The sequence below is a fragment of the Patagioenas fasciata genome, chromosome 15 (assembly GCF_037038585.1).
Source record: "Patagioenas fasciata isolate bPatFas1 chromosome 15, bPatFas1.hap1, whole genome shotgun sequence".
NCBI lineage: Eukaryota > Metazoa > Chordata > Aves > Columbiformes > Columbidae > Patagioenas > Patagioenas fasciata.
Window position 1 is genome coordinate 9,664,186 of NC_092534.1, and position 26,150 is coordinate 9,690,335.

Below are 26,150 nucleotides of genomic sequence, written 5' to 3' on the forward strand. Positions count from 1 at the left end.
ACAGTCCACCCGCCCACGTGACGAAGGCTGCCCAATCCCCGCTGCCGTTGCCCGTCCCCTCCCCCGCGGCGGGTGCCGTCCTGTCCCGGCAGCCCTTGCGCGGGGCGGCTGTGGCTCTGTCGGTAAGATGGCGGCCGTGAGTCTGAGGCTCGGAGACCTGGTGTGGTGAGTGGCGGCGCAGGCCGGGCGGCGGCGGCGGGGCAGCGTGGGGCAGCAGCCGCCGGGCAGCGGGGGAGGCGCCTCTTGCGCAACGAGGCCGAGGCTCCGCCTGTGGCAGCGGAAGCGCGGGCGGGGTGGCGGCGGGGCTGTGTCCGGCCCGGCGGAGCGCGGCGCAGCGGGAGCCGAGAGGGGCCGGGCCCAGCGCTGTCAGCCCACAGCCGCGGCTGCTCTGAGGGGCGGTTGTGGGGAAGGAGAGACTCGGTAGGGTTGGCAGCGGTGGGTCCGCGGCCCGGGCGGCCGGGTCTCGCTGCCGCCGTCCGTTGGGGCAGTGTGAGGGGCGGGGGCCGCTGTGGGGCCGCGGGATGGGGCTGGAGCGGCCTAGGGGAGCGCGGCTCGGCTCTCGGCCAGCACCGGGGACCGGCGGGAGGTGGCACATAAAAGAGCCTGTGTGAGACGGAGCCGGGTGAGAGGAGTGGGGTGGAGGGGCGATCGTTGGGGGCTCGGTTGGAAGTACGGTCTCCTGCCAAGGGAGCTGAAAAAGAACATAGATAAGTTAGTACGTATGTAGGGAGAGCAACGATACAATTTCTTGGCAGTGCTTTAATGAACCAACACAGCAGTCTGGGAAAACAAAGGGTTTATTCCAGGTTAGAATGTCCCTGCTGAAGCTAACAGAAGCCGTTTCCCCTTGTCACTCCAGTTTTACCCTCAGATAGTCCAGGGAGCTGTGATTTCGTACTTCCTGATCAGGAGAACCAAGGAGATTCCATCGAGCCCTTCAAGTGCTGAATTTTAAGTGCAAAGGCTCTACTGTACTCGATAAGCTAGGGCATCTTGCTAGGGCTTGCAAGAAATAGCTAATCCCCAACACGCAAGTGCATGCATTTATATTTATATCCCAGATAAAAAGAAGCGCGTGCTCCAGGCTGTGGCAACTGCAGTTTCTCATCCGAAAAATTGACAGTGCTGTGAAGTTGTCTAATTTATATAGCAAAGTAAGTAAAGATTGGTTCCTTTTAGCAAACTTGTTTTTTTGTTCCAGCAAGGATTTGGGGAGTACACTGCTTTCAGTCTTGGAATGCAGATTATCTTGCTTTCATTCTGTACGTGTCAACCTAGACAGGTACTAACCCTAGAGCCATTACAGAAGAACTGTAACAATAAGACAGTAACATATGAAAGGCATTGATGAATGTCTTGTTCAGTACATGAATGAAAACATCGAATATGAAACATGATTGCAGCTCTTGGCAGTGTTCCTGCCTGACCATCGCTACCGAATCATCTGCGTAGCTTTGCCACCTCAGGAGGGGCTGCAGAGCCGCTTGCTGAGAATTTTTGGTTCAGGAGCTGCAGGTTCCACAGGTCCTTTGCCAATCTCTTGCAAGGTGATGACTGGTAAGATTTAGTGAGAGAACTGCAGCCCGAGGAAGCGACAAGGGTAAAACACACATAAAGCCACCATGTTGAGGTCTAAGACTGCTGTCTCTTCCTCCTCTGTGAAGAAATATTTTTTGTGTAGCTTTCATAATGGAAACATTTGGAAGTGTAGGAAGTAAACTTTTCTTCCTTTTTTTATAGCTCTTTTATACCTTTAGCATGTCTTACTGTGCTGTTGAGCACCTGAAGAAAGTGGTAATGGAACATCTGTTCAGGGGATCCTGCCATTAATGCTTTTCTGTGAGAACCTGTAAGAATCTCAGCTCTGTGAGCTTGCGGTCAGTGGCTGCTCTGCTCACCAGACTGTTCTGTCCTGATGGATATAAGTTACCAACTGAACTGTGGTTTGATTCCCTGCATCTATGCCTTTCTCAGCTCCTTGTGAGGGAATATCCAGTCTTACAAGAGCAGTAAGCCCTGTAGCACTGTGTCTTCCAGGCAGCAGCTGTGCTGCTGCTGCTCTGTTCACTTAAATTCTGATAGTCCGGTGAGTTCATGCAGACTGTTTGGAGGCTTAGTTTAGGTGTAGGTATCTAACAGTCCGGTGCCTGTATGTCAGCTGCGTGTCTTGCCTTTCACGGTAGGTTACTGTGACTTGTAACTCTATAAATATGAAAAATCTGATGTAATAGAAAAAGGTAGACCCACGATACTTGTTTTTTCTCTGATTCTAGTGCCTAATACTTTTTTTTTTCTCTAGGGGGAAACTGGGCCGGTATCCTCCATGGCCAGGAAAGGTGAGGTTTAGTTTTATTGTTGCTTTCTTTGCATTTGTTTGGTTTTGCTTTTTCCATCTGCACAGAGAAAGCTTTGCCTGAAAGCATTTTAGTTAGAGATTGATATTGGGTTTGGTTTGTGTTTTTGTTTGTTTGGTTTATTTTCTTTGTGTGGTGGTTTTTTCATTTGTTGTTGGTTTTGTGGTTGTTTTTTTTTTTTTTTTCTTCTCTTTTTTTGGTTAAATACATACCCCACAAATCTAAACTATGAACCAGTTTAGGGGTTTGTTTGATCTAGAAGTTCAACCTCTCACTAATAGCTGTTAGTTCAGATGGAATGAAAAGCAACAGAGAGCTGTTCGTCCAACTCTGGAACTGATGGTGTTTCCCAGATTTAGTTATTTAATCCCTATCACTTTCTGCAAGGCAGATTTCTTTCCTCCCATAGTAAACTGGTTAAATGCACTGTGTTAAATAATAGAAATAAAGAGCCTGGCTTCTCAGGATACTGGTTTAGAACTGTGGTTTTTGAGTAATAATTTGGGAGATAGGCAGTAGTTAAACTTTCTCTTCTGGTCTGGTTGTTTTCTTTCTGATTAGAGACTAAAAATATTTTTTTTAAAAAATAGATTATATATGTAATTTTTATTATTTCAACTTCTGTGACAGAACTTTGTTTTTACTTTTGGTGTAAGTATGAGGACTAAGCATGCTGAGGTAACCAGCAGGGAAAGGTGTTGTCACTGTGGCTGACAATTGCAAATGTTTGGTTATTGGATCAAGTCCTGGCTCCACTGCAGTCTTTCAGGTGTCACCTCTGTAACTGAATGGCAGCTTTTACCTTTACTAATATTTTAAACTTTTAAAACAATCTGTTCTGGGAGTAAAGACAAAACTTTAAATGTATATTTTAAAAGTTGCTTGGGTGGAACAAACCTTTATTAATGCCATTTGGCTTTCTAATTTTTAAAAAAGATTGCTGGTTTATCTATCAGGGATAGGGAGAAGAAACCTAAGAATATAGGGATGTATCAGTGAAGTTTGGGTACTTTTCGCTCTGCTGCAGCATACCCATATCTCAGGAAGTGCATGGTTGCATATTTAGTTGAAAAACATAATACAACAGATTCAAGTTCTCTTACTAGTCAGATTTAAACCCTGTAATAGCTGTAACACATGACAGTAGAATCATAGAGCATAAATTTTCATTATGTGCTTTTTAACTTTCATTTCAAATCACCTTTAGATTGTTAATCCACCTAAAGATCTGAAGAAACCTCGTGGAAAAAAGTGCTTCTTTGTGAAGTTTTTTGGAACAGAAGATCAGTATGTACCTGCTTGTTTTGATCTGATGAAAATACTGTGCCTTATAATATGGATCTTTTGTGGAAGAAATACTTACTAACAGTGCAGTGTAGCTTTGTAGGGGATTGTCTTTGATCTACACACAAAAAAAATTAAACTATTATTGCATGTTATAGCTGCTCATGTGGGTGTATGAAGACTGTAAAGACTTAAGTACTCAATCATGTTAGGATTTAAGTTGCTGCTGTGAAGGAAAGTTCTTGGGAGTTTGCCATTTTTAGGAGAGTAGGTGTGACATGACTGACTTAGATTTTAGCATGTAACCATGTATGACAGGGGTACAATTAGGAGTATTCATGTGTTTTTCTGCCAGAAGAATGAAACAGCTATATGCGTGCCACTTGTTAAAGAATATACATTCATACCTGCTGACTGAAAACATTCTGGCTGTGCTTTGGGAAGACTTTACACTATAGGAATGCCAAAACTGTTATAGGCTACAAGGCAGAATTTATTGATTCCAAACACATGCACAAAATCATAATTGTCTTAGACTTAGATACTTACAAACTGGAGAGAAAAAAAAAAAGAAAAAAAAAAACCCACACCACTGAGAACTTCAGTATTTCATGAAACTGGAAATTATTTTGTTAATTTTCCAGTTTTTCCCTATATTTTCTGCTGTTTTGCATTAAGTCATACGATAAGGGAAAAAATTACAAATATCTGTGGAAGACTACAAAGGCATTTTTGGAAGAAAGGTAATTAACTGAGACCATTTAATGGATATTTCTTCAGGGAAATGTTTTTTGACTTCTAAATTATTTTTACTCAATATTTAAAATAGTTTTCCATTAAAAACTGAGATCTGAACTTGATGGAGTAGAAATGAATGCTACATACTAATAGGAACATTTGTTAGATCTGTAGTAACGAAAGGCAGGTGAAAGCTGATTTGAGGGCAGAGAGTGGTTTTCAGTGGTGGCGTTGTTGTTAAATGTGGTTATTTGAGCTAATAAAGTTCTAAAAGTTTTGGAGATTGCCTGTTTCTGTCCCAGTTGTTAGTTCTTGATTCTTGTATTTCACATTATTGGATCAAAAATAGAGATGTTTTATTGTAAGACAAGTTTGGAAAAAGTGGTCATATATCTGGGGTACTGTAGCTGAGATTAGCAGCATGATTGCGAATGAAGAGTTCAGAGCTGCAAAATAGTCAGGATTAATTACATGATTCTAGAGCTCTGGCTAGGGAAAATCCAGTCGTCTGGCACAGTAAGGTGGTGTCTTCTGCTGCCTCCAGCTTGCGCAATTTAATCATTTCCTGCTAGATAGTCATCATTTAGAAATGTACTTGCTTCAACTGGCATACCCTACCTGGAAATTAAATGGACATAAATACTGACCCCTTTGTTCTTCTTTTAAAATAATATTGATAGAAGAAAGAGAAGCTTGTGTGCCTGTTCTGTCCTGGAATTTTAAAAGAGTGTGCTGGTTAGAAATGTGCTGGTCTAACCAGTGCGCTGCTTGAGAAAATCCTTATCTTTGAGCATAATCAAAGAACCAGATGAGGGAAAACGTGAACATTTTCACTTAAAAAGTGAGCGTGAAGGGAAAAATCACTTATTTTGTGCAAGTAAACTAATGTGTTTTGCAAATACTTTTTCCTCAGTGTGTATAAACAGTAGGTAGAAAAGTGTAGCTGACAAAATGTCACTACTCTGCATAGTGAACAGCACAAGGAGCAGGAGGAGGATGCAGAGCTCCATCCCTGGCTGGAGTCCGTGGTGTGATGAGTACTCATCAGTACTCATGCCGATATTCTAGTGCACATTACTTGTCTTCTGGTGCTTCACTTTCTGCCACTTTCAAGCTATACATTACTATACCATGGATCCATTTTTACACCTCTCTTATTATTGCCTTACCCTGTCAAGTTTTAACAGGTGAGGATGTGGATATGAGCTATTGGCCTGTTGTCCAGTGTGTGTGAGGTGAAGGTGATACCAGTTACTGGTTAGAATCCCTCTCTCAAACTTGTGAGGGTGCTTGCTGGTCAGTCTGTAGATGGGTAGGCAGTCTCAGAACTCATAGTTGTATATTCTTCTGAGGATTCCCAGGTGACTGTGGCCAGAAATGCCGCTGTTTCAGGTTAGGTGAAAATTGTTTCCTCCTGACTTCTGTGGCTCCAGGTTGCCATACCAAAGATTGAGGAGAAAGCGCCTTAGAAATCAGAACTGGAGTACACGCATCTGAGCGGAGTGGACAGGTCAATTAAAACATAGTGATGAGTTTGGAAGTGGTTTTGGTGTAGTGTATAGATAGGTTTTGGTTATTTGTGAAATCCTAAATGCTTCAGGATACAGTCCAGAAGAAAATGGTTTTTTCTTGTGAATTGAATATCGATACTTACTGGCCCAGTGAGATGCTGCAGTGACTAAGGAAACACGTGAACTGGAAGGCTGGAGGTAGTTTTGGCCGAAGACATAAAAGTGAGAGCATGAATGTGTTCATGCTGTGCTCTCAGGCCTGGCTTTTGATAAAGTTTCTACTGAGTTCTATGATCCTTATGTTTATTGTGTTGGTGGAGTCAGTTGCTTCTGTCATTTTCAAAGTAGTAGGTTTTCTGGAAGATAGGGATTCTCTACCCATGGATAAAAAAATTGCTTAGTTGTTCAAACTGTGAAGTACATCTGTGCTTTACCCATGAAAGCCACCTTGATGTTCATAGTAGTAATACAGTATCCATGTCCTGTTGTGATTGCCTGAACTGCAATGCACATACTCATGTAATGTCTCGTATTAACTTGTTCTCCAAATTGATGAGAAGATTTTTCTAGTCTGCCTAGAAGTTATTTTTCTAGAGTGCCTCTTCCCAAAGTAAGTCACTTTTAAAGGATTCGTCATCTGAAATCGAGAAGAGTTGATGTTTCCTGCCCATAGACTCAGCAGGCATGTAACAACATCCAGTTAGGGGAGTATAAACAATTTTAATTTAACCTTTCTGAATAGAAGTGGAACTTTGACCTGTTATCTGTGTTTCTAACCATCCTTTTCAACTAGTTTTTAGATCCATTTTTATTTTCCAAGCTACAGTCTTCTCGTAGGAAATCTTTATAGATCATTCCAGTAGTCAAGTACTGCAGTGTAAGAACCTATACATTGCTATATATGTGCATTAGTTGCTTTTAGTAGCTAGAACTAATAGACTGGCAGGCTCATAGCCTACAAATCTTTCTTGGTGTGCTTCATCCAGTTCAAAATGTTCTTATATTTCATGGCCTGCTAGGGAATTCATTATGACGTTGTAAAACTAAAAAAAGTAATTGCTTTGAAGTTATCTTTCTGTTTCATGGAAGTACTAGGGAGAGTCCTGCAGTCATCAGAGATGTGTGCACAAACACGCACATTCACCTACCATGCCACCCTCTTTCCCCCTTAGATATTCTTTAATATCCAAATGGTCTTGCAAGTCATAGATATCAAAGTCTTAATAGGAAGCTGGAGCAGTCCATTCTTACTCATAGCACCTTTTTGAAGCCCCAGTACAAAACTAAATAGTCTCACTAAATGTGGTGGGGTCAAGGGGCACTTCCTGACTTGAAATGTTATGGAAAAATTGGAGGAAGCTTGCAATCCAAGATAAGTATAATAATCTGCAGGCTATTTCCATCAGGCACAGTGATTTTAGCACAGCACTTATTGCCTTCCCATCCTCTGTATCCCTTTGGGATGCAAACACCCACCCTCTTCTTCTGCCCCCGTTCTTCCTGGTTTTCAAGGAGAGAGAAATTTGGGGATGTAGGCTTTCTAAAATATTCTTTCAGGTCCTGACATCAGAAGACATTTGCTTAAAGTTTGCAGGTGTTGGACGTGGTGCTCGTTGGCAGTCTGAGGAGCGGGGGGCTCCCTGACCTTGCTGGTGTTTCTCAGTCGTGCGCATTGTCCCCCACACAGCTCTCTGTGGCTGGGGCCAGACTGCTGGGCCGCTGAGCCAGCTGGGGTGTTGTTGGGTATCTCTGCGTGCAGAGCGCCATAGCCGAAAATGACGATTGTCAAAACTTTTCTACCTCTTAAAGGTATCTTTGGATGTGTAAGCATTCTGAAAATTTTTATTGCACAAATTTAAAAAACCTAATACTTAGCATTTCTTTCAGAATTGCCCTGCTACTTATCTTTTGCTAAGTATCCCCTGCACGGACATCTGTTCTAATTTAGTGTGGTCATTTTTGTATCTTTTATCCATTAAGAAGTTTACATATCAAATTTCAGAGTTCAGCCATTTGAGTTGTTTTACTGATGAATATTGGGACATTCCTTTTCAACAGCAGGAAACCTATCTTGATTTCTCTGTTGTGTGCTCATGCACACTGGGCTTGTAAATAACTAAGTAGTTTTCTTTTGACCATTGGTTGTGTTAGCATTTTGTGTGGGTATCTAAACTGCTAGAGTGTAAAACTTTGTTTTTTTCCAAGACTGTAGTAAGTAATAGAAGTTTGGAGATGCAGTGCTACTGTTTTCTATCCGTAACTGTAAGACTTGAAAAAGTGAGTGTGGATATTCCGCCACTTTCATGTCTCCAATTTATCATTAGGAATTGGTATCTTTTGACTAGAAGAGAGTGGCTAGGAAGTTGGGAAGTTTAAGGTCTCCTTGCCTGTGCTAAGCTTATTTGTTTGTTTCTGAGATCTCAAGCTCTTTGTCTTGGGCGATCACAAGTGCCAAGATGTACCTTTGAAACCAGGAGCCAGAAGGTTTTATGCTTCAGAGTTTCTCTGTAGCAAAGGAAGATTAATGAGAAAGGAAGCTAATGAACATTGTGCAGAGAGGAGGGATAGGATGTACGGAAACCAAAGATAATGCCTTGATAGAAAAAAGTTATCTTTATTTAGAAATTCAAATCTGGCAACAACTTTTAAAATGCTTTATTATAATGCAGTCCAGAATTTTGTTTCCTTTGTATATATATAATGGAAAGGTTTCTGATGAGCTGATGTTTTTCAGTACCTAGGGTTGCTTTGTCACCAGGTACCACACAGAAGAGCTTTACAGTGTAAGAGAATTTTACAATATGCTTCATTATATTGTCTGGGCAGCTAGGAGGGATTCTCTGATGGCTGCTGAATTATGGGCTCTAGTCTGAAAGTGACGATTTCATTCATTATGTTGCATGAAGTCAGTTACTCTGAGGAAGGTGTAAACTAAGCACAAGGATTCAGCTTTGCCTGCAAAAGCTTACGGGGTTCTGCCTCTGAGCTGCGGTGGAATCTTGGTTTCGGCAGCGTGGACAGATGGCCAGCAGGTTTTGTAGTCACTTCTAGCAGGAGACCTCAGCTCTCCAAATATTACCCAAGAAGTTTCAGTTTACCTTGAGCAAGTTGATTCCTGACTAGAGACAATGGCTAATGCCAGTGAAGAGAAAGATCTCTATGAAGTTTTAAAGAGTTTACTGGGCTTTACTGCTCCATGAAGAGAGTACAAGCAAGATCCGGCAAAGCAGCATTGTTGTTATTATTTTCACCTTTATTTTCAGTGTGACTGTATGACATGATGCTCAGTGTCTGAAAAAGCTGCTTGTAGGAGCTTGACTGCACTGGAGAATATTTAAAACCTGTAATCGTGGCTATTCAATGTTTGTAACACAGGTGTTTTGAGACCAGAAAAATAATTTTGACTTGGTTTTGCTCTGTGTTGGTCTTCGGTATGCTAAGGAGTACTGTTGGCTGTCCTAGCTCAGGAAAAGCTTTTCTAACTCATATACAGGTCTGTTTTCAGTAGGGTGGAAACAGCTTTCTAATAGTGTGGCTGATAAGCCCGGGCTTGAATCTGGGGCAAGAAGAGGGTAGTGTTATCTCTGCAACAGCCACAAGGAATGGTAAAAGCAAAGGCATTCCTGCAGTGAAGGAGGGGTGGAAGAGCGGGTCAGCCTGAAGGAAAGTGGAGTTGTCACCCTGTACTTGACCACTTAACCATGTGTAAATGCAGCTGTGGAAACAGGAAAGTCATTTGAGTTTCCTCATAGGACTGCAGCCAGGTTAATACTCGGCTATTGGACCAGTTTATCTTAAAATATCAACAGCAAAGAAAACAGTTCTTTTTCCTCAAAAGTCAAAATGTTTTCATGTAGAATATCAGGGTACATCAGAAGTATGTTCAGCAATGAGCTGTGTGTGCTCACTTTATTTGTGGTCAGCTCTATTGTGAGAGATGTAATTTTGTGAGGTTTTTTCTCCAATTTTTGCAGACACTTGTGTGTGCACAATATGTTTGAACAAAGGATTGATGACTTGAAATTGTTACGTGGCCTCCAATGTCAGCCTCTTGAGCAGATTCATATTGCTGGCTCCCTTAGGTGGAGGCATGTGACTGTGGATGTTCCTCCTGGTGATGCTAGAGCAGTCTCTAGACCGCCTTTGTTCTAAACAAATACCTGTGATCACATCTAAAAACTGTGTTGGTGATAGAGAATATGTATGGTGCTCAGAGCGGAGCACTGCTGGCATGAGAGATTATAACACTTGAAAGAGAAACCAAGTAAAAGTACCAGAAGAAAGTTTTCAGTGAATGCAGAAATTGCAGCCCTTCAGGTTGTAGAAAGCAAGTGACTTTGGACTGCCATCATCAGTTGCTCTGGAGACAAAAAATATACCCGTTGCTAAAAGTGTGATGGTTGAGAAAGTTGCTGTTTGGAGAATATAACTTTTTGTTTGTTTGTTTCTAGTGCTTGGATCAAAGTGGAGCAGCTGAAGCCTTATCACGCTCACAAGGAGGAAATGATAAAGATTAACAAGGGTAAGCGCTTCCAGCAAGCCGTGGATGCTGTAGAGGAGTTTCTGAGGAAAACCAAAGGCAAGGACCAGGTGAGTGGTTTCCTTTTTACTGTGTGCATCAAAACAAATCTCGTCATGAGTGATGGTCAGATGCATTTTTATGTGAAAGAAGTTTGACGCCTCTTGCCAGGGGGGAGGTCGTTTTCATTCCTTTATGGGTTTTTTGTTTGTTTGTTATTCCTATCTTCTCTTCATCCCCATTTAATCTTGTTTTGTGGGGGTAAAAGGTAGTATTAAACTGATGAAGAAACTGAAGAGGATAATTGATCTTATGATGATGTGGTAAATCAGTCGTAAGTTTTGGGCTAGAATTTGATATCTACTAATCTTGTCTTTAGTGTGTTGGAAGTGCAGATATGTGCACGCACTCGCAGCAAGTCTTCAAGTGGCCTGTTCTGTTACTCGCTTACTTAAACTGATGCATTTTTGCAGGAGAACTAACAAGGAACTTCACTCACCAACTTCTAAGGGCTAACAAATACTTAGTTTTCAAGTTACCATGCTGTTGTTTTTCTTGGTAGTTATCACCACAGGGTCCTTCGCATCCTTGGTTTTGCATGAAAATCCTTCCAGCTCTTCTCTTCTTTCCTTACCATCTTCTATTCTGTAATCTCTCAGGCGTCTTCCCATAACTCCAATGAAGAGAAGAATCGGCGTAATTCCAGTGAAGAAAGAGGCAAGCAATCCGCTGCTGAAGAGAAACGCAAAGCCAGTTTGTCTGAAGGGAAGTTGAAGAAGGGCACAGGGGAAGGAAAAAAGAGGGTCTCTTCTGTATCGTCAGAGAGAGGATCAAAATCACCTTTGAAAAGAGCCCAGGATCAGAGCCCCCGAAAGCGGGGGCGTCCACCCAAGGATGAGAAGGTTTGTGTTGTGCATGTCCGCCAGTACCTGTGGACTTTGCAGATGGACTCTAGGGTTGACTGGCACCTTGACTAAAAGGCCAGCAGGAAGAGTCAGTTCAGTATCAGGTTTTTTTAAGCTGTTCCGTGTTACTACTTCTAGACTGTTTGCCTGCCTGATAGCTTTGGCAAGCATGTTGTTGATTCTTCCTGTGATTTTCACCAGTTAGCTATTTTGAGTGGCTCTATTTGTATCTTTGAGAGGACTTGGAGAGCTGTATCATGAGACTCCACCTTTCATCTTGCCATCCCTCAAGTTCAGTTTGTGTGGGAAGGATTAGTGAAGAGATGTGGATCTTCATCTGATTCCTGACCTCTGCCATCTCATCTCCTTTGTAGGATTAAGTGATTATTAGTCAACTTAACCCTCAGTACTTACAGAGAGTGGGGTATTCTTAAGGGCTAGGGCTTAAAGAAGAAACCCTTGTAGCATGGGGAATCCGCCAGAAGAATGAATTGTATTCATTTCAGCTTCTATGCTATAGGATATATTTCCATCATCCCTTATAAAGATCCAACCTTTGAGCATTATTGGTTTATCCCCATTACTTCACTGTTATTTCTGGATGTTGTGGCAGCAACAATAGCCACCGATACTTTGTCTACCCTCATCTCGAGTTCCAGCCTTTTTATTTATTGTGGAACTCACTGTTGTGGTCCAGATCTTTCTTTTCCAAGTGGATAATTATTTCAGTGGATTATTTCAATGCATGTGCTCCATCGGACACCACACCTGAAGACCATTGGGAGACTTCAGCTGATACACCTTGTGGCAGCCTGCTTGCTCACCTGTGCTCCAAAGGGATCATGTTACGCTGTGCTTCACAATCTTTGCTTTCAGTGCACTTCAGGATGCAAGTCAAGATGGTAATCTTTGATCTCCAAAACTAGGAATGGATTGGCCTTCACTGGTTGAAGAGCAAACTCTTTCTTGATGTAGTAAAATGAAGCCCATCATGTCAGATATGAGCGATGAAAGAAATACTGGCTTTTTTTTTTTGTTTTTCAGAGCCAGCTTCTGTTCAATCAGGCTGTACAATAGCCCATCAGTTTCTCTTTTTTGGGGGGAATTTGAGAAGGGGAGGAATGGATGCTTATTTGTTAATTCTTACTAATAATTACAGAACTTGTGGCCTGAACTATAGAGGAAAACACTTTACTGGCAACATCCTTTCACAGTGTCTTGCTCTGAGCATATTGTATCTTTGCATATTTCTGTTAAAATAAGCCACAGGACGTTTTTTGCCTGCTTGCAAAATGCTTCTGTGTCTTTGAGCTAGATTCATTCCAAAATCAATCAAAACTAATGGCTGGGAGAATTCTGATCATGCTGACACCTTCCATGCTTAGGTTTTACTGTATTAGCTACTTCAGAGCATCGGAGCACTTTGAGTTAATTGTGGTAGTAGAAAATATTTTACTGGCAAGTTGCAAGCAGAATGGTTGTGAACAGATCATCACAAAGAGGTGGCCAGCTATGTGATAAATGTAGGAAAGCAGCCTTTTAGCTTCTGGAAAGTGATGTACCGACAAAGGAATTGCCATGAAAATAGAACAGTACTGCCTTAATACTGGTTTTTAAGCCTGTGAAATAATTTTAAAATCTTGTCATCTTCTTGCTTGGTTCTCATACTTTCCCAAAATTCTTAGTCCTAGAGTAGAAAACATGTCACTGTTCTGAATTACTGCAGTGTGGGGATTTGGGGGGTTTTGCCCTGTCACAGTCCAAATTCTGGTTTGCCAAGTAATAAGGATGCACAAAATTCAAGGATCCCGTTGATGCTGAGGTGTGCTCTATCTAGAAATGCTCTGTAGGTGTACATGATCAAATCATGCAGATACTCTCATGTTTAAGTTTAAATTAGTATTTTCAAGGAACCAACATGGCTTCATAGGTATCAGGGCAGGGTATGTCCACACTTTATCCGTTGAAACAGCAGTATGGAGGATTTTAGTGTGCAAGGCTCTCCCTAGACTGAAATGACTCTTTAAGGCAGGAGACTGATGCCTAAATTGTCCCTGCTGACAGATGAAATGGTCACGTCAATCTGGGTTACATCCAGGGATCTTGCTCTCACAGTGCTCTTCTCTTGTGGTTCTGCGTGATCACCGAGGTATATTGTGCATTGTCAGGAAGTTGTTTTGGAGGGGAGATAATGTGAATCCACTTTAGAACCCTCGTTTTAGGAAGACAACACATAATATGATGAAGTCCTGCGCATTCTCCTCATATAGCGTAAAGACCTATATGTCTATACCATACATCTATGACCTGTAGCATAAAGACCTATTTTAACCTATATATCCTGGGGAAATAAGACAGATAAATTTTAATCTGCTCAACAGTGAAATACCTGATGTATTAAGCATTATCATGACATTACAAATTGGGGCCTGTTGAGTGAATGGGGCAGTCCATGTAGAGTTTGTCCCATGGATTTTGCAAACTTGAGCAGATGTGGCTGTCACCCTCATGCTTTGAAGGTTCTGTTAACAGGCTACTTTTTATGGCAGCGGAGGATTAGAAGTGTTCAGACCTCTGACTATGGTGATGTTCTTTACCCATTTGTGTAACTTTTTGCATCCACCAGAGGAAAATGTTGGATCAAATGTGTGTGTTTGCTTCTCTGTTCATTTCATGATTACACAAGTACAGTGATTGCTCTTGCATCTGAAGAATGGATTCTCTAGAAGCCGTAACCATGGTTGAATTCCTCCACTGGCAGTTCATGTTTTTTTCACCTCACCTGTGCTGATAGGACACTGTCTGTTTAAATATCAACTCCTCATGGAAATGCATGTGAAATGGAAGGCGTTTGTAATGCTTTTCAAAACTCTGTCTGCTCATATGATCAACGTGCTGTGACCAGCCACTGAGCCAGCTTCTGAGCTCTTTCTGACCATCCTTCTGTCTCCTCAGGACCTCACAATTCCAGAGTCAAGTACAGTGAAGAGAGTGATGACTGGAACAGTGGCTGGATTTAAATGGCCGCCAAGCGTCAGTGAGGTGAGAAACTTCACAACATATGCGATCCGGGAACGGAGTTTGTGGAGGCAAAACTAGAACTTTTTGTCTGGGCTGTCAAACAGTGAGATCCCTCTGCCTGTAGGAACAAGTAAGACACTCTCATTCCGTAGTGTAACAAAGCTAGACAAAATTCTGGTCAATTAAGAAGTATGCTGGGAAGTGAGATTTCAGTCTTTGTGGAACCATTTGCAGATTCACACTTGACTTGCTGCACTAATTTTTGCACTTCTTGTTTCAAAAGTATTTCTGGGGCTAGCTTTCCAAAACGGGAAGACATGATGTGGATAGTCTCTCCCTGTCTAGATACTATTGTATGGGGTGGTTTCACTTGATTGCCCTCATAAGCAGCTTCTGGAAACTTTTCGTTTTTGTCAATAAATAAAGAAGTGATCTGTAAAGCAGAATAAGAGCAATGTGACTCTAGGTTAATGCATATGATGCTCACTGGGGAGGTGAGATACCTGGGCTACCAGTCCTTGTTGCTGTTAATATTGGTTTCCCAGGCATGTGACAGTGCTAGGTGTCATCTCCAGTCAGTTTCCAGAATGTGGTTTTAAGAAGTTCCTTGGTAGCTGGAAATTAAATGTTTTTCTTTCCTTGGGAAGAGGAAGAAGCGGGATATGAGATCTCTTCCCGCCATGTAAATCTTGCTCATAATCTTCAGTTTTCTGGCAGATGTCAAAAACTGGGGAATTTGATATGAATTGCTTTGGGAATGAAACACAACGTAAACTGCTTAATTGAAACAGGCTGCTTGATACTGCTGATATATTGTATATTTTCCACCTTAAGCTATTGTTCTCATGCTGCTTGGGAGAACAAGGGAATTGTGCTGTTGTTCAGTGACTCTCTGGGAATGTTTCTGAGCCTGTACTTTCTCTCTTTGTAGCCTGTGAAGGACAGTGACCCCCATTTTCATCACTTCCTACTGAGCCAGACAGAGAAGGTGAGGATTTGGCAGACAGGATCGTTCTGCTGGTCTGTCTAGCTTGGCATCCTGCCCTTTGCTGGAGCTCAGTACAAGGAGTACACGGAAAGAGCTCTGAAATTGTGTTCTTTCGGGACTAGCAGCAATTAGATTCTCATGTGTAATCTTGTAGTTCAATTACTTCCTAACCTTAAGGTCTAGAATGGTTTAGCATTGAGTACAGCGAGTCATTTAAGTAATTAAAGATAATCTAGGATTTGACAGATCTGTTACAGTAAATTCTGTAGCTTGAACACTGAGGGGAAGGAAAAGCTGTTTTTCTGTTTAAAACTCTGTCGTTTGATTCTTTGGTTGTCCTACCAGTTCCTTCATCTGAATGAAGCTGTCGATTAACTGAATATGGCAGGAGAATTTCCAAGACCAGAAAAACTAATGTAAAATATAGCCAATTTATCTCCTGAAACTCAGAAGCCTTGTGGGATTTTATCTTCAGCAGTTGAACATCAGGAGGAAAAGGAAAGATCAAATTAAATGAAAAAGGATTTGTATGTAGCTGAGGATCTGAGCAGAGCCAGAAGGATTAAGAGCAGCTAGCAGTTCTAATCTAGACAAGCTCACAAGAAGCAGCATGGGAAGGGGCAGCCTTCACCTTCATGTTTGGTGAAAGCCACGTGCCTTCTCATCATAACAAGAAAGTTGTTTTCTTCCACAGTTGCATTGACACACTGAGCGTAGGTACGAGCGAGGTTGTGGCAGGCTTGGGAGGGCTCTGTTTTCTTTGGGCCAAATGTGAGAATAGGGGTGCGCTGGATCCGTGGCTCTGGAGGATCCTGTCAAAGGGAGTTTGCAGCACCTGTGTCAGGAGATGGGTGGAATTGCTGGGACAGGGTAGGAAAAGAAGAGCTCAGTATGTTGCAACAGGTTTTGGTTTTGTTTTTCTCCCATTGAGGAAAGCCTGAGAGTTTTCCTGCTTTGCAGATGGTGATGGGTGGGTGAGCTGCCTGTTTCTTTGTAATGGGGATAGACAGTCTGCTTGCTCAGCAGAGCAAATCAGCACTGCCCTTCCCCTGAATGCTTTGTCTTCTCCGTACAGCCAGCTGTCTGCTATCAAGCCATCACAAAGAAGCTGAAGGTTTGTGAAGAGGTAAGGCAAATCTTGGTTTTGATGGATTTTCCTAATTGTCATGAGGACTTGCAGTTCCTCCAGAGCTGTGCACTCTATATTTTTTTTTTCCTCTTCCCTCCCCCGACCCCCCAGGAAACAGGATCCACCTCCATCCAGGCAGCAGACAGCACAGCAGTCAATGGCAGTATCACACCTACAGACAAAAAGTAAGATCTCCAACGCACTTCAGCCATTTCCCTTCCTTTTTCTCCTTCCCAGCTCATACATCCAGCCATTATCCAGCTTGTCACTGAGAATAAATAAATCTAACGTTTCCCTCTAACTACAGATCTCCTCTGTCCTTGTGTCAAACTCTCATTTGGGGGGCAGGGGGGAAGGGAGGCAGCTAAAAAGGAACAGGGGCTATACAGCAGAAAAATTCAGAATAAGGTCTGGCCTGGATACATTTGCATTTCAGGGCTTGTCTGCAGTTGCTTTGTTCCTGTAGGGCAGACTGCAGCGTGTCGGGCAGTGTGAGTGCTGTATGAGGCTGAAAGATAAAAGGGTATCTTTCTCCAGTAGTGCCTGGCAGTTGACTGGGGCTGTTTAATCGCTCTTCTGAGTGTGTAGAAGTCAAGAGGAAGAGGGAGGTGTGTTCTCCCAGCACAAGAGCTTTGCTGTTTAGCACGTGAGCTTTCTGGTTTCTTCTAACGTCCCCCTTCTCCTTTCTAGAGTGAGAGAAGCTTAACTTGAGCTTCCTGTTTCACTCTGTAACTTCCGCTCTGTTCAAATTGAGTTCAGGCCACAACTTGCTGTTTGCCGTTGGGGTCATTCTCATGGGATGTCAGTTCTCGACTGTACTCCAGGGGAACCAAAATAACAATGAAGCTGTTCAGGTAAAACAGTCTCTCAGGAAAGCATGGCTCAGAGGTGGGTTGGGAGAGAAGGAATATCTCCTCTGTTTTAGAGACTTGAAATTAGGTGGACCTTATTTGGGCTGTTTAAGGAGCCTATAGTGACTTGTTCTGACCTGTCTAAATTAGTTTGCTCTAGCTAAAGGCAGCATGGCTTGGTGGGAGAGTGCAGGTGGCTTGTGAAATCCACAGCACATCTGTAGTGTGACTGATTCTGAAGAATCAGCTGGGGAATTGCCAGGCAAATTTCGTCGTGAAGTTACATCAGACGTGTAAGTGAAACTTCAGAATCTCCTGCTAGCGTTGTGGGTTTGGTATGCAGCTAGCTGCGTGATGTGGAAAAGGATCCTTGCAGAAATGGCTGCAAAGGAATTCCTGTTGCAGGTAACTAGGGATGGAACTTGTTAGTGTGTTGTTTTTTGAAGAGGGAGAACAAAACTCTTGCCAGCTTTGCGGTGGGGGTGGGGAGGCTCGGGGAAGGCAGCTGGTGTCTGGGGCTGTTTTATTGTCGCTCTTGGTGATCAGTACTGGCCTATTCCTTCCTTTGTGTGTCTGTCCAAAATTGCAGCTGTAGAGCAGGAACTAGGTCTTTGGTCTGTGCATGATGCTTAGCCCAGCAGTCCTTGCTGGAACTACATTGTAGTGTATCATTCAATAGTATAAGCAAGTCGTTGTACTTGTGATTTTGTTTAAAAATCAGAAGATTAATTAGAGAAGTATCTGATGTTCTAAATGTTCCTTTTATTTTCAGTAAGTCAGTGGCTGGCAATAGAAGGCACAAGAGCAGCGATTTAATAAAAACAAACAACAGAAAAAAATATAAACAAACAAAGCATACCCCCCCCCCCCCAACAAACAAAATCAGACCACCCAAACCTTTAATACTTCAATAGTCTTCTGAAGCAGACTAAAGACTTTCTTCAGGAAATTGTTAGGAATGCTTAGTAAGCAAAATAAATACCAGTATCTGCCAATTCGGAATGGGTGGCTTAAAAATCCTCTCACTCTAGCTGTGGCTGCAGTGGAATATGTTTGGGGATTTTTTTTATTTTGCTGGTGACGCTCCAGGGTTTGCTCTTCATCATCCCTAAGACGGTGAGCAGCTGACACCAGTTGCTTTCTGTTGCGTTAATGTTTGTCTTTTCCCCTCAGGATAGGATTTCTGGGACTTGGCCTGATGGGGAGTGGCATTGTCTCCAACTTGCTGAAGATGGGTCACACTGTCACTGTCTGGAACCGAACTGCTGAGAAGGTAGGCACGTGTTTAAGGTACAGGTGATACTTTACCTTTTCTAAACATGTAGTTACACCTTTAGCTCAGGGAGGCCTGGAGTCACCAGTTGGTGCTGCCTAGGAGAGTATGCCAAAGAAACAGAAGTATTTGCTTGCCACCTTGTTCCATTATTATTTCCTAGGTGTTTGTTGGTGGCCACTTTAGGCTAAATGAAGCTGTGGTCTGTCCTATTATGTTCTTATGTGACCAGTCCCCACCCCATTGCCAGTTTGTATGAAATGAGAGAGTTGCCAGAAAAATTACAACCTTGTCTGTTTGTTGTGGAATGCAGTATCAAGTGCTTCTGGAAATACTGCTGATAGAAGGCAGTTGGTCCTAGGAGCAATGTGGTAAGATGCACTGCTTGATCACAGCTTCGTCTTCACATCCATTGTGCAGTTCATGTTGTAATAACAAAAGTTTTGTTGGAAACCTGCTGTGTTGTAAGGCCAGGATGAGAAGGGTTTTATAAGTATGTTCAAAATGGAAATGGAGCTTGTATTACATCTAGCTGGCATTATTCTTTGTAGTGGAGGAGGGAAAGTAGGTAACTAGGGGAGATGTGGTACTCAGATGATATTATGGAATATCAAAGGCAAGAAGAGCACTGTGGTTACTTTGTTAAAAGGAATTAAAATATATTTTTTTAACTGCAAAACATGGATGGTTCACTTGGGGTTTCAGAAAAGCTGCAAAAGAGCCCCTTGTGTATGTGGGGACAAACCAACAGAAGGCAACACAGTTGCTATGTAATTAATATGCCTGGTTCCTTTTGAGTTAGGTCCAACAGCAGGGTTTGTTTCAGCAAAATGCTAGAGAAGAACCCATTTGCTCTGTACTTAATTTTTCTCACATTTGAATTTGTGACTTTTGCAGTGTGATTTGTTCATCCAGGAGGGGGCACGGCTGGGAAGAACCCCCGCTGAAGTTGTCTCCACCTGTGATATCACCTTTGCCTGTGTATCAGATCCAAAAGCAGCAAAGGATGTAAGGATTAACTCTTTATTTTTCCTCCACCAGCTAGACTACAAGATACAGTCACTGAGTGCCAGTTCTGATTCCTACTAACCATGGTAGCCTGGGTTGTTGTAGATGCAGGGCGGTGCAGCTATGTAAAAGTAAATGTCCTGACAAAAATCACGCTTTTTAAAAAATAATCCCTGGGGACAGGTTTTGATATGGCTCTAGGAATCTACCGCTGCAGTGCCAGGTTCACTTGAACTGCTGTCTTGCAGGATTGGAGGATTGAGGTTTCCTTGCAGACACCCTATTGCTTTACCGCTCTTCTGTTCCCCACAGCTGGTACTTGGTCCGAGTGGAGTGTTGCAGGGGATTCGCCCAGGGAAGTGTTACGTGGACATGTCCACTGTGGATGCAGATACAGTCACGGAGTTGGCCCAGGTAATCACGTTGAACTGAACTTGTAGCATCTGTGATTCAGCAGCAGCACTGCAGTTCTTGTTGCTTCAGGTGGTAAGCTGGAGATGTTCCTGAAGATTTTGGGGCTTCTTTTAGGAGACAGTCAAGTCCCAGGAAAATAAGACAAAATAAGCTGTCAAATCTTGACCAGTTTTGGTGTTAACAGCAAAGCCTATAGGTTTGGCAGGGCTGTTAGCTGGCAGCAGTGCAAGCAACCAGCCAAATTTTGATATTTTAAGTAGTATTTAGAGCCAGATTGGTATACTTTAGCAAACTGGAGGAGAAAGCGCTGTCTGGTTTAATAGCTGTCCTTAAATTGAGAAAATGCCTAATCTGCTTATTTTAAGTGTTCGGGTTGGTGAAAAAGAATGCTTTCATGTTTCATTCTGTAGAAATATTATTATAGAGAGGATTTCTGTGAAAGTGTTCTGATTATTTCTGATGTGGTATCTCTGATTTCCTCTTCAGTGTTCTTGATTGTTATCCTCTGCCCTGACAGCATTATGTGTTGTTGCACAAGTTTTGGTGATGTTTTAAGCAGACATATATTGGTGATGCAGTAGTGTGTAACATGAATTTGGAGAATGAAGAGTCATACATATTAGCAAACCTCTGGTTGAAGAAATCTGTCACAGGCCTTTCCTCTTTGGGCAGAAAGGGAAAAATATTGTAACGGTCAATCTTCTGAGATTCCTACACCACATGTACAACTTCAGCACTGGTTTGTTGGCGGTTATGGGGTGCCATGGCAAAAGCACATAAGTTCAGCTGCTTAAAACAGAAACAGTAATGATGGGTGAAGGAAAGTATTGCTGGAATGTGAGGTCAAGTTTTGTTCTCTAGTACCCTTTTCAGGATGCAGTGCATGACATATTAGTGCTTTCCTCTCCTGTTTGTATGTCTGAGCTGTGTGTTTGGCTTTAAGATTCTGTCCTCAGGAACAAGAATGCTCTGAACAATGTTCTTGCTGTGCTGCCTGCTCAGCATCAGTGCGTGCTGTTTGTGCACGGCTCACCAGCAATGCTCTTTTTCCAGGTGATAGTGTCCCGGGGCGGTCGCTTTTTGGAAGCACCAGTCTCAGGAAATCAGCAGCTATCTAATGATGGGATGCTCGTGATCCTGGCTGCTGGCGACAGGGGTTTATACGAGGACTGCAGTAGCTGTTTCCAAGCAATGGGGAAGACCTCTTTTTTTCTAGGTAATTGAAACACAAAGGACCTGATAGTAGTTTCTTAGTGCAAGGACGGGGAATTTCAGCAAGGAGTCTGAGAGGTGTGTGTGTCATCTGTTCCTGGTCTCCTTGGGCAGTATGGGAAACTGGCCTGCTCTTCTGGAACTTGTCCAATTTCAGAGCCCTCCAGCCTGAGTTTTCTTTTTGAATACTGGCTCATTTTGGAGGATCCATGATGCTTTTTATTTAAAGTCATACTTTGTTATGATATCTCCCTTCCTTTGAGTGCCTGAAAAATGGGTAAGTTTTCTGCAGTCTTTTGGGGGGAGGGAGAGCTGCCAAGTGCTTGATATGAAGAGTCTGGTAGTGTTAATACTGTGTGGGGTGGGGGAGCAAGGCTGCTGTTTCTCTTCTGGAGGGATGCCCAATGATGTGTCTCGCTCTCAGGTGAAGTAGGTAATGCTGCCAAGATGATGCTGATCGTGAACATGGTCCAAGGCAGCTTCATGGCAACGATAGCAGAAGGACTGACTTTGGCTCAAGTGACTGGCCAGTCCCAACAGACCCTTCTGGATATCCTCAATCAGGGACAACTTGCCAGCATCTTCCTGGACCAGAAGTGCCAAAGTAAAGTTCTCTTACATTGTTCAATTACAGGACATTTGCCGCAAGGTAGCAGCATTTCAGATGATGGCAGGAGGGAGAAAATACTTGTCCCATCTTCATCAGCCTGGGATTTGGGGTATTTTAACCATTCTGGAAATGAAGAGCTGAGTTCCTTTCCTTCCCCTTCATAGCCGTGGCTTCTGAGAATACACCCAAGCTCTGCATTGTCTACAGCCTACTTGAATTCACAGTGAGGGTTTCATTGGGGCAGGGTATTAGCTGACATGGAGGGCAAGTTGCTTAGAAATCTGAGTTCACTTTGTCAGTGGGCAATAGTGAAGGTATCAGCTGTGGCCAGATGAAGATACAGAGCAGAGAAACAGAAGAGCTAAAAGCAGTATTCCTGATTATCAGCATGGGAAAGGGAAGTTTGGTGTTGAATTGCATGCCCTTGCAGTGTGGGCTTGATTTACTTTTGTCATACTCATTTTTCGTACACGTTCCTCTCAACAGATATCTTGCAAGGAAACTTTAAACCTGATTTCTACCTGAAATACATACAGAAGGATCTTAGATTAGCTATTGCACTGGGCGATTCTGTCAACCACCCAACTCCCATGGCAGCTGCTGCCAATGAGGTAAGAACTGTTCAGCGTTCAGATACGTTACTCAGCATTTCTTCCCTTGCCATCTCTTAAGGCAAGGGAACAGCGATTGAAATATATTTTGTCTAGGATGGAATTGGATTTGTTTTGATTGTAGAAACCCTTAGAGTGTCACATCAGTAAACACAGATGGCCTCAAGACCTGGTGTGTTCTGATCTGCGCTGCTCTAATTACTTGACATACTATGCAGTTCTGTGGTTTGCAGTGGTCAGCAAAGTAATTTTTCTACTAGGGAAAGGCTTTATACAAGAGCAGACACTGATCCTTTTCTATTTTTTCTTCTCTAGGTCTATAAACGAGCAAAAGCATTGGACCAATCAGACAACGACATGTCTGCAGTGTATCGGGCCTACATCCATTAGGCTGCACCGTTCTTACTGTTAATACTATGATTATTGATTAATATTATTATGATACTGGGTTTTAACTCTGGACCAGTCCATCTCTGTCTCTCCATTTCCTTTTATACAGACTTTGAGATCTGCCACGGAGGCAGCTGCTGCGGTGAGCCTTCCCCTGGTGGCAGAAGGGGGGGAGGAGGGGGCTCGGATTGTTGCAGTCTAATTAGAAAACTCCATGCCATGCACTGACAGTCATGGAACAGAACAGCGGCGGCTTGTTCAGAAGCTCTGAGGCAACTCTGCCAGAAATCTGCTGCTTGGCTGCTTTTATTTTCTTCTTTGTACGCTTGTCCAAGATGCTGTTTCTAATGATCCCTTTTCTCCTTTGCTGTGAAATAATGCGCGTGTTGGACTCTCTGCATCAAGGGGACAGGTGACATACATCCCATCTACCTGTGAATATCACTAAAGTCCTTGGTCCCAAGTAAGGTGAGGAGCATTCCTGTTAATCGGCCACTGTTAGAGAACAAAGCACCTCCCGTGGAGGAGAATGGCAGTTCTAGAAGGTAATGGGGTTGCATGCAACACTGTCTGGATTCTATTTCTTTTTAAACTTCCACCTCCCAAGCACCTTGATGAAGGAATTCCTTGTACTGGTAAGAAAAACAGATTGCATTGATGTCTTCCCCTGTACGGACAACTATTGCTTAGAGAACACAAACTTTACTGAAGATAAGAGAAAGCCGTTGTAAATGAGTCTCCTAAAAGGCTAATCACGGCTGCCCATCCCACAGACAGCATTGGAGAGAACATTTGCATGGAAAATTGCAAGAGAAACATTGCCTAAAACTGTGCCAGAGGTATTTTATCTGGGGAAGGAGCAAAGCTTAGGGTTACTCGTGACCTTAGCTGATGTTGCTTCACTGCTTGCATTCTTTTTTTTTTTAAATTTCCCTTGTAGTCAATAATTACAAAGGTGTATCGGATTGTAGCAGTGTCACAAGCAGAGTGAGTCTGAAAGGTGCAAGAGGAGTAATCGTAGAGCCAAGAGTCTGAGGACCCTGAGCTCCTTTCCACATTCACTCTCTGGCCTTTGCGTGGTCATTACATCTCTTAGCCTGTTTGCCCATCTTTAAAGGTGGGGGATGGTTACCTACCTCACTGGGATATTTTGTGTACTGATTAGTGATCTTTGTACACGTCAGATTTCCCATATGTGTTCTTGATGTTACTACTCTGGGTACAACAGTAGCATAGCATGAGACTTTTCCGTGTACCTGTGACTCTGCTTGTGGCCAGACACCAACTTCTAGAAGGAGTAGTAAGGAAAGTGGAAGGCTAAGACCACTGCTGAGCTTTTATCTAGAAACGTGGGGCTTGAACTGCAGATGCCAAGGCCAGAGAGCAGAGATGCTTTTAGTGTTAATAGCAGAGCAACACAGAGCCCAAAGGATTCCTGTCTCTCTAAAAATACACAGAGCATGTTTTGGTTTTTTAGAAATTGTTCTCAGTATTAGCCTTTTAGGAAGGTTCTTGCATTTTAGATTTGAGAGCAAGTGAAATGCCAGTAGGAAACTTTATTGGCTAAAATCACTACTCAGTGGCACAATCTCCTCCCTTGTGTTGGGATTCTGAAAGGAAAGAAAGCAAATTCAAAGTAGACCATGTTCCTTTAAATCTGTGTGGTCTGCCCCTCCCACCATCTTCTATTCCTAGGAAGTTAATGGCTTTGTAGGGAAATTTTCTTGTGGGTTAGGATTTCTTACCAATCCTGCTTTGTGCAGCATGTGCATATGGTTCAGGGCCACCTTATTAAGAAACAGAGCAAGTATCAGTTACTCATTACAAATCATGACATCTAATGCTGTAAATGTTACTTTAAGTATTTCACCTCCTGTGATCACTATTATTTGTGGGCTAAGATTGTGTTACGCATTATGTCCTGTGGTGAACACCTCCTAGTAAGTAATCGATCTGTTAGACATCACTTTGCCCGTTTGTCAGTGGTATCTGTGAACAATACTAGATATACATACATGTTTCTTTGGCAGTGCAGCTATCATCCTGCATGTAGATACTCACATTAAAGGCACATATAGCTACTCAGGATAACCAGCCATTAGCCTGCTTTTGACACACCTGCGCTTCCCCCATCCTGAAGAACTCAGCTATTAGCGTCAGAAGTCCTTGGTTAAACATGCCGCGGTTAAGAAATCACTTACATGAATTGTGCATTGAGGGCATCGGCGGGGAAATTGTGGTTTTGGGGGCAGGAGGTAAGACCACAGGTTTTATAGCGTAAGACTTTGAGAGGAAGAGAGGGGAGCTGTCTGGGGTCCAGTTGAGGGTGGAACCGTGCGGAGCCAACGCAGCAGCATCCCCCTCCTGTCCTGAGAAGGTCTCTTGGGCCAGAGCGGAGGTGAATGGATCTGAGCAAAGGTAATGGGGGAATCTCCCTCCTTTTTACATTGTGGTGCCTCTGGCTAGAGTGAGAACACAAAAGGAGCTCTCAAGTCCTGTGAAGTGTATTTCATGGCGAATTCAAACAACCCTGTTTATGAGAGAACCACTCCTTAGGCAATTTACAGCTGCAGGTTTTGTTTTCCAGAAATACTGTAGTTCTCAAAATGGAGCTGGTTATTGATGTGGGAGTAGCAGGTGCAGACTAGTTAAACACTGTAATTTATCCTGGGAAAGCATGACGGCAGCTTTCTGGCGAGGTCAGTGGATGTGGAGTGGCCGGAGGGCGCAGAGCTGCCCAGCCAGCTGTGCCATCCCAGATGTGCCAGGAGACCGAGAGCTCTGAAGTGGATGTGAAGTGAGGAGGAGGGGTGGAAATGGTGGAACTGGACTGTTTCAGATGCCGCTTGAGACTGACTCGTGTCAGTCTCACTCGGATTCTTGTATTTATGTCTGTTGCCTCTGAACATGGATCTTAGTCTGTTCGAGGCCTGAGATTTGGGGGATGGAAGGGGCAGAAGCTGTGGATTGAGAGATGCTCCAATAAAACTGGCTAGTCAATGTTGTCTTAATATTGTTGACAATTCTGTAAAGTTCCTTTTTATGAGGATTTCTGTTTTAGCTATTTGCTTTTTTTGACTCCCTCCTTTTTAAAGAGAAAATGTGACACTTGTGAAAAGCTTGTAAGAAAAGCAATTTCTTTTTTCCTCAATGATAGATCCTATAGTTAATTAAGGTTGTGAATTTTTATTTTTTGCCTTGTTTTTAATTAACGTTTGTCATTCAGAATAGGATGTGTGAAAATGTTTAAATGGCAAAACAAAAATTTTTTTGTGCAATTAACAAAGCTACTGGCAAAAGGAATAAAATCTTTCATGGTAACATAATGTTCT

At 42.8% G+C, this 26,150-nt stretch overlaps 1 protein-coding gene across 6 annotated transcripts; it reads left to right on the top strand.

Annotated features, from left to right (window-relative positions):
* Positions 1–42: 42 nt before the first annotated feature.
* On the top strand, positions 43–26,144 carry GLYR1 (glyoxylate reductase 1 homolog). 6 transcript variants are annotated; one of them, XM_065850346.2, is made up of 17 exons: positions 85–165; positions 1,062–1,154; positions 2,300–2,336; positions 3,562–3,641; positions 10,339–10,477; positions 11,066–11,308; positions 14,267–14,353; positions 15,264–15,320; positions 16,396–16,446; positions 16,561–16,634; positions 18,474–18,573; positions 19,471–19,581; positions 19,894–19,995; positions 21,049–21,211; positions 21,632–21,811; positions 22,304–22,428; positions 22,744–26,144. In XM_065850346.2, exons 5-17 carry the CDS (start codon positions 10,391–10,393, stop codon positions 22,816–22,818), a joined length of 1,455 nt encoding a protein of 484 aa, XP_065706418.1. In that variant the 5' UTR covers positions 85–165; positions 1,062–1,154; positions 2,300–2,336; positions 3,562–3,641; positions 10,339–10,390; the 3' UTR covers positions 22,819–26,144. The 6 variants fall into 6 exon arrangements, with proteins under 6 accessions (XP_065706415.1, XP_065706417.1, XP_065706419.1 ...); XM_065850343.2 differs by lacking the exon at positions 1,062–1,154 and having other exon boundaries at positions 43–165; XM_065850345.2 differs by lacking the exon at positions 1,062–1,154 and having other exon boundaries at positions 43–165; positions 19,897–19,995.
* The last annotated feature ends 6 nt before the right edge of the window (positions 26,145–26,150 follow it).

Coding starts and splice junctions, on each gene's coding strand:
- GLYR1 (XM_065850343.2), top strand. CDS start 128: ATGGCGGCCGTGAGTCTGAGGCTCGGAGACCTGGTGTG. Junction 2,337..3,561: donor ATCCTCCATGGCCAGGAAAG/GTGAGGTTTAGT, acceptor AATCACCTTTAG/ATTGTTAATCCACCTAAAGA. Junction 11,309..14,266: donor GTCCACCCAAGGATGAGAAG/GTTTGTGTTGTG, acceptor CTGTCTCCTCAG/GACCTCACAATTCCAGAGTC.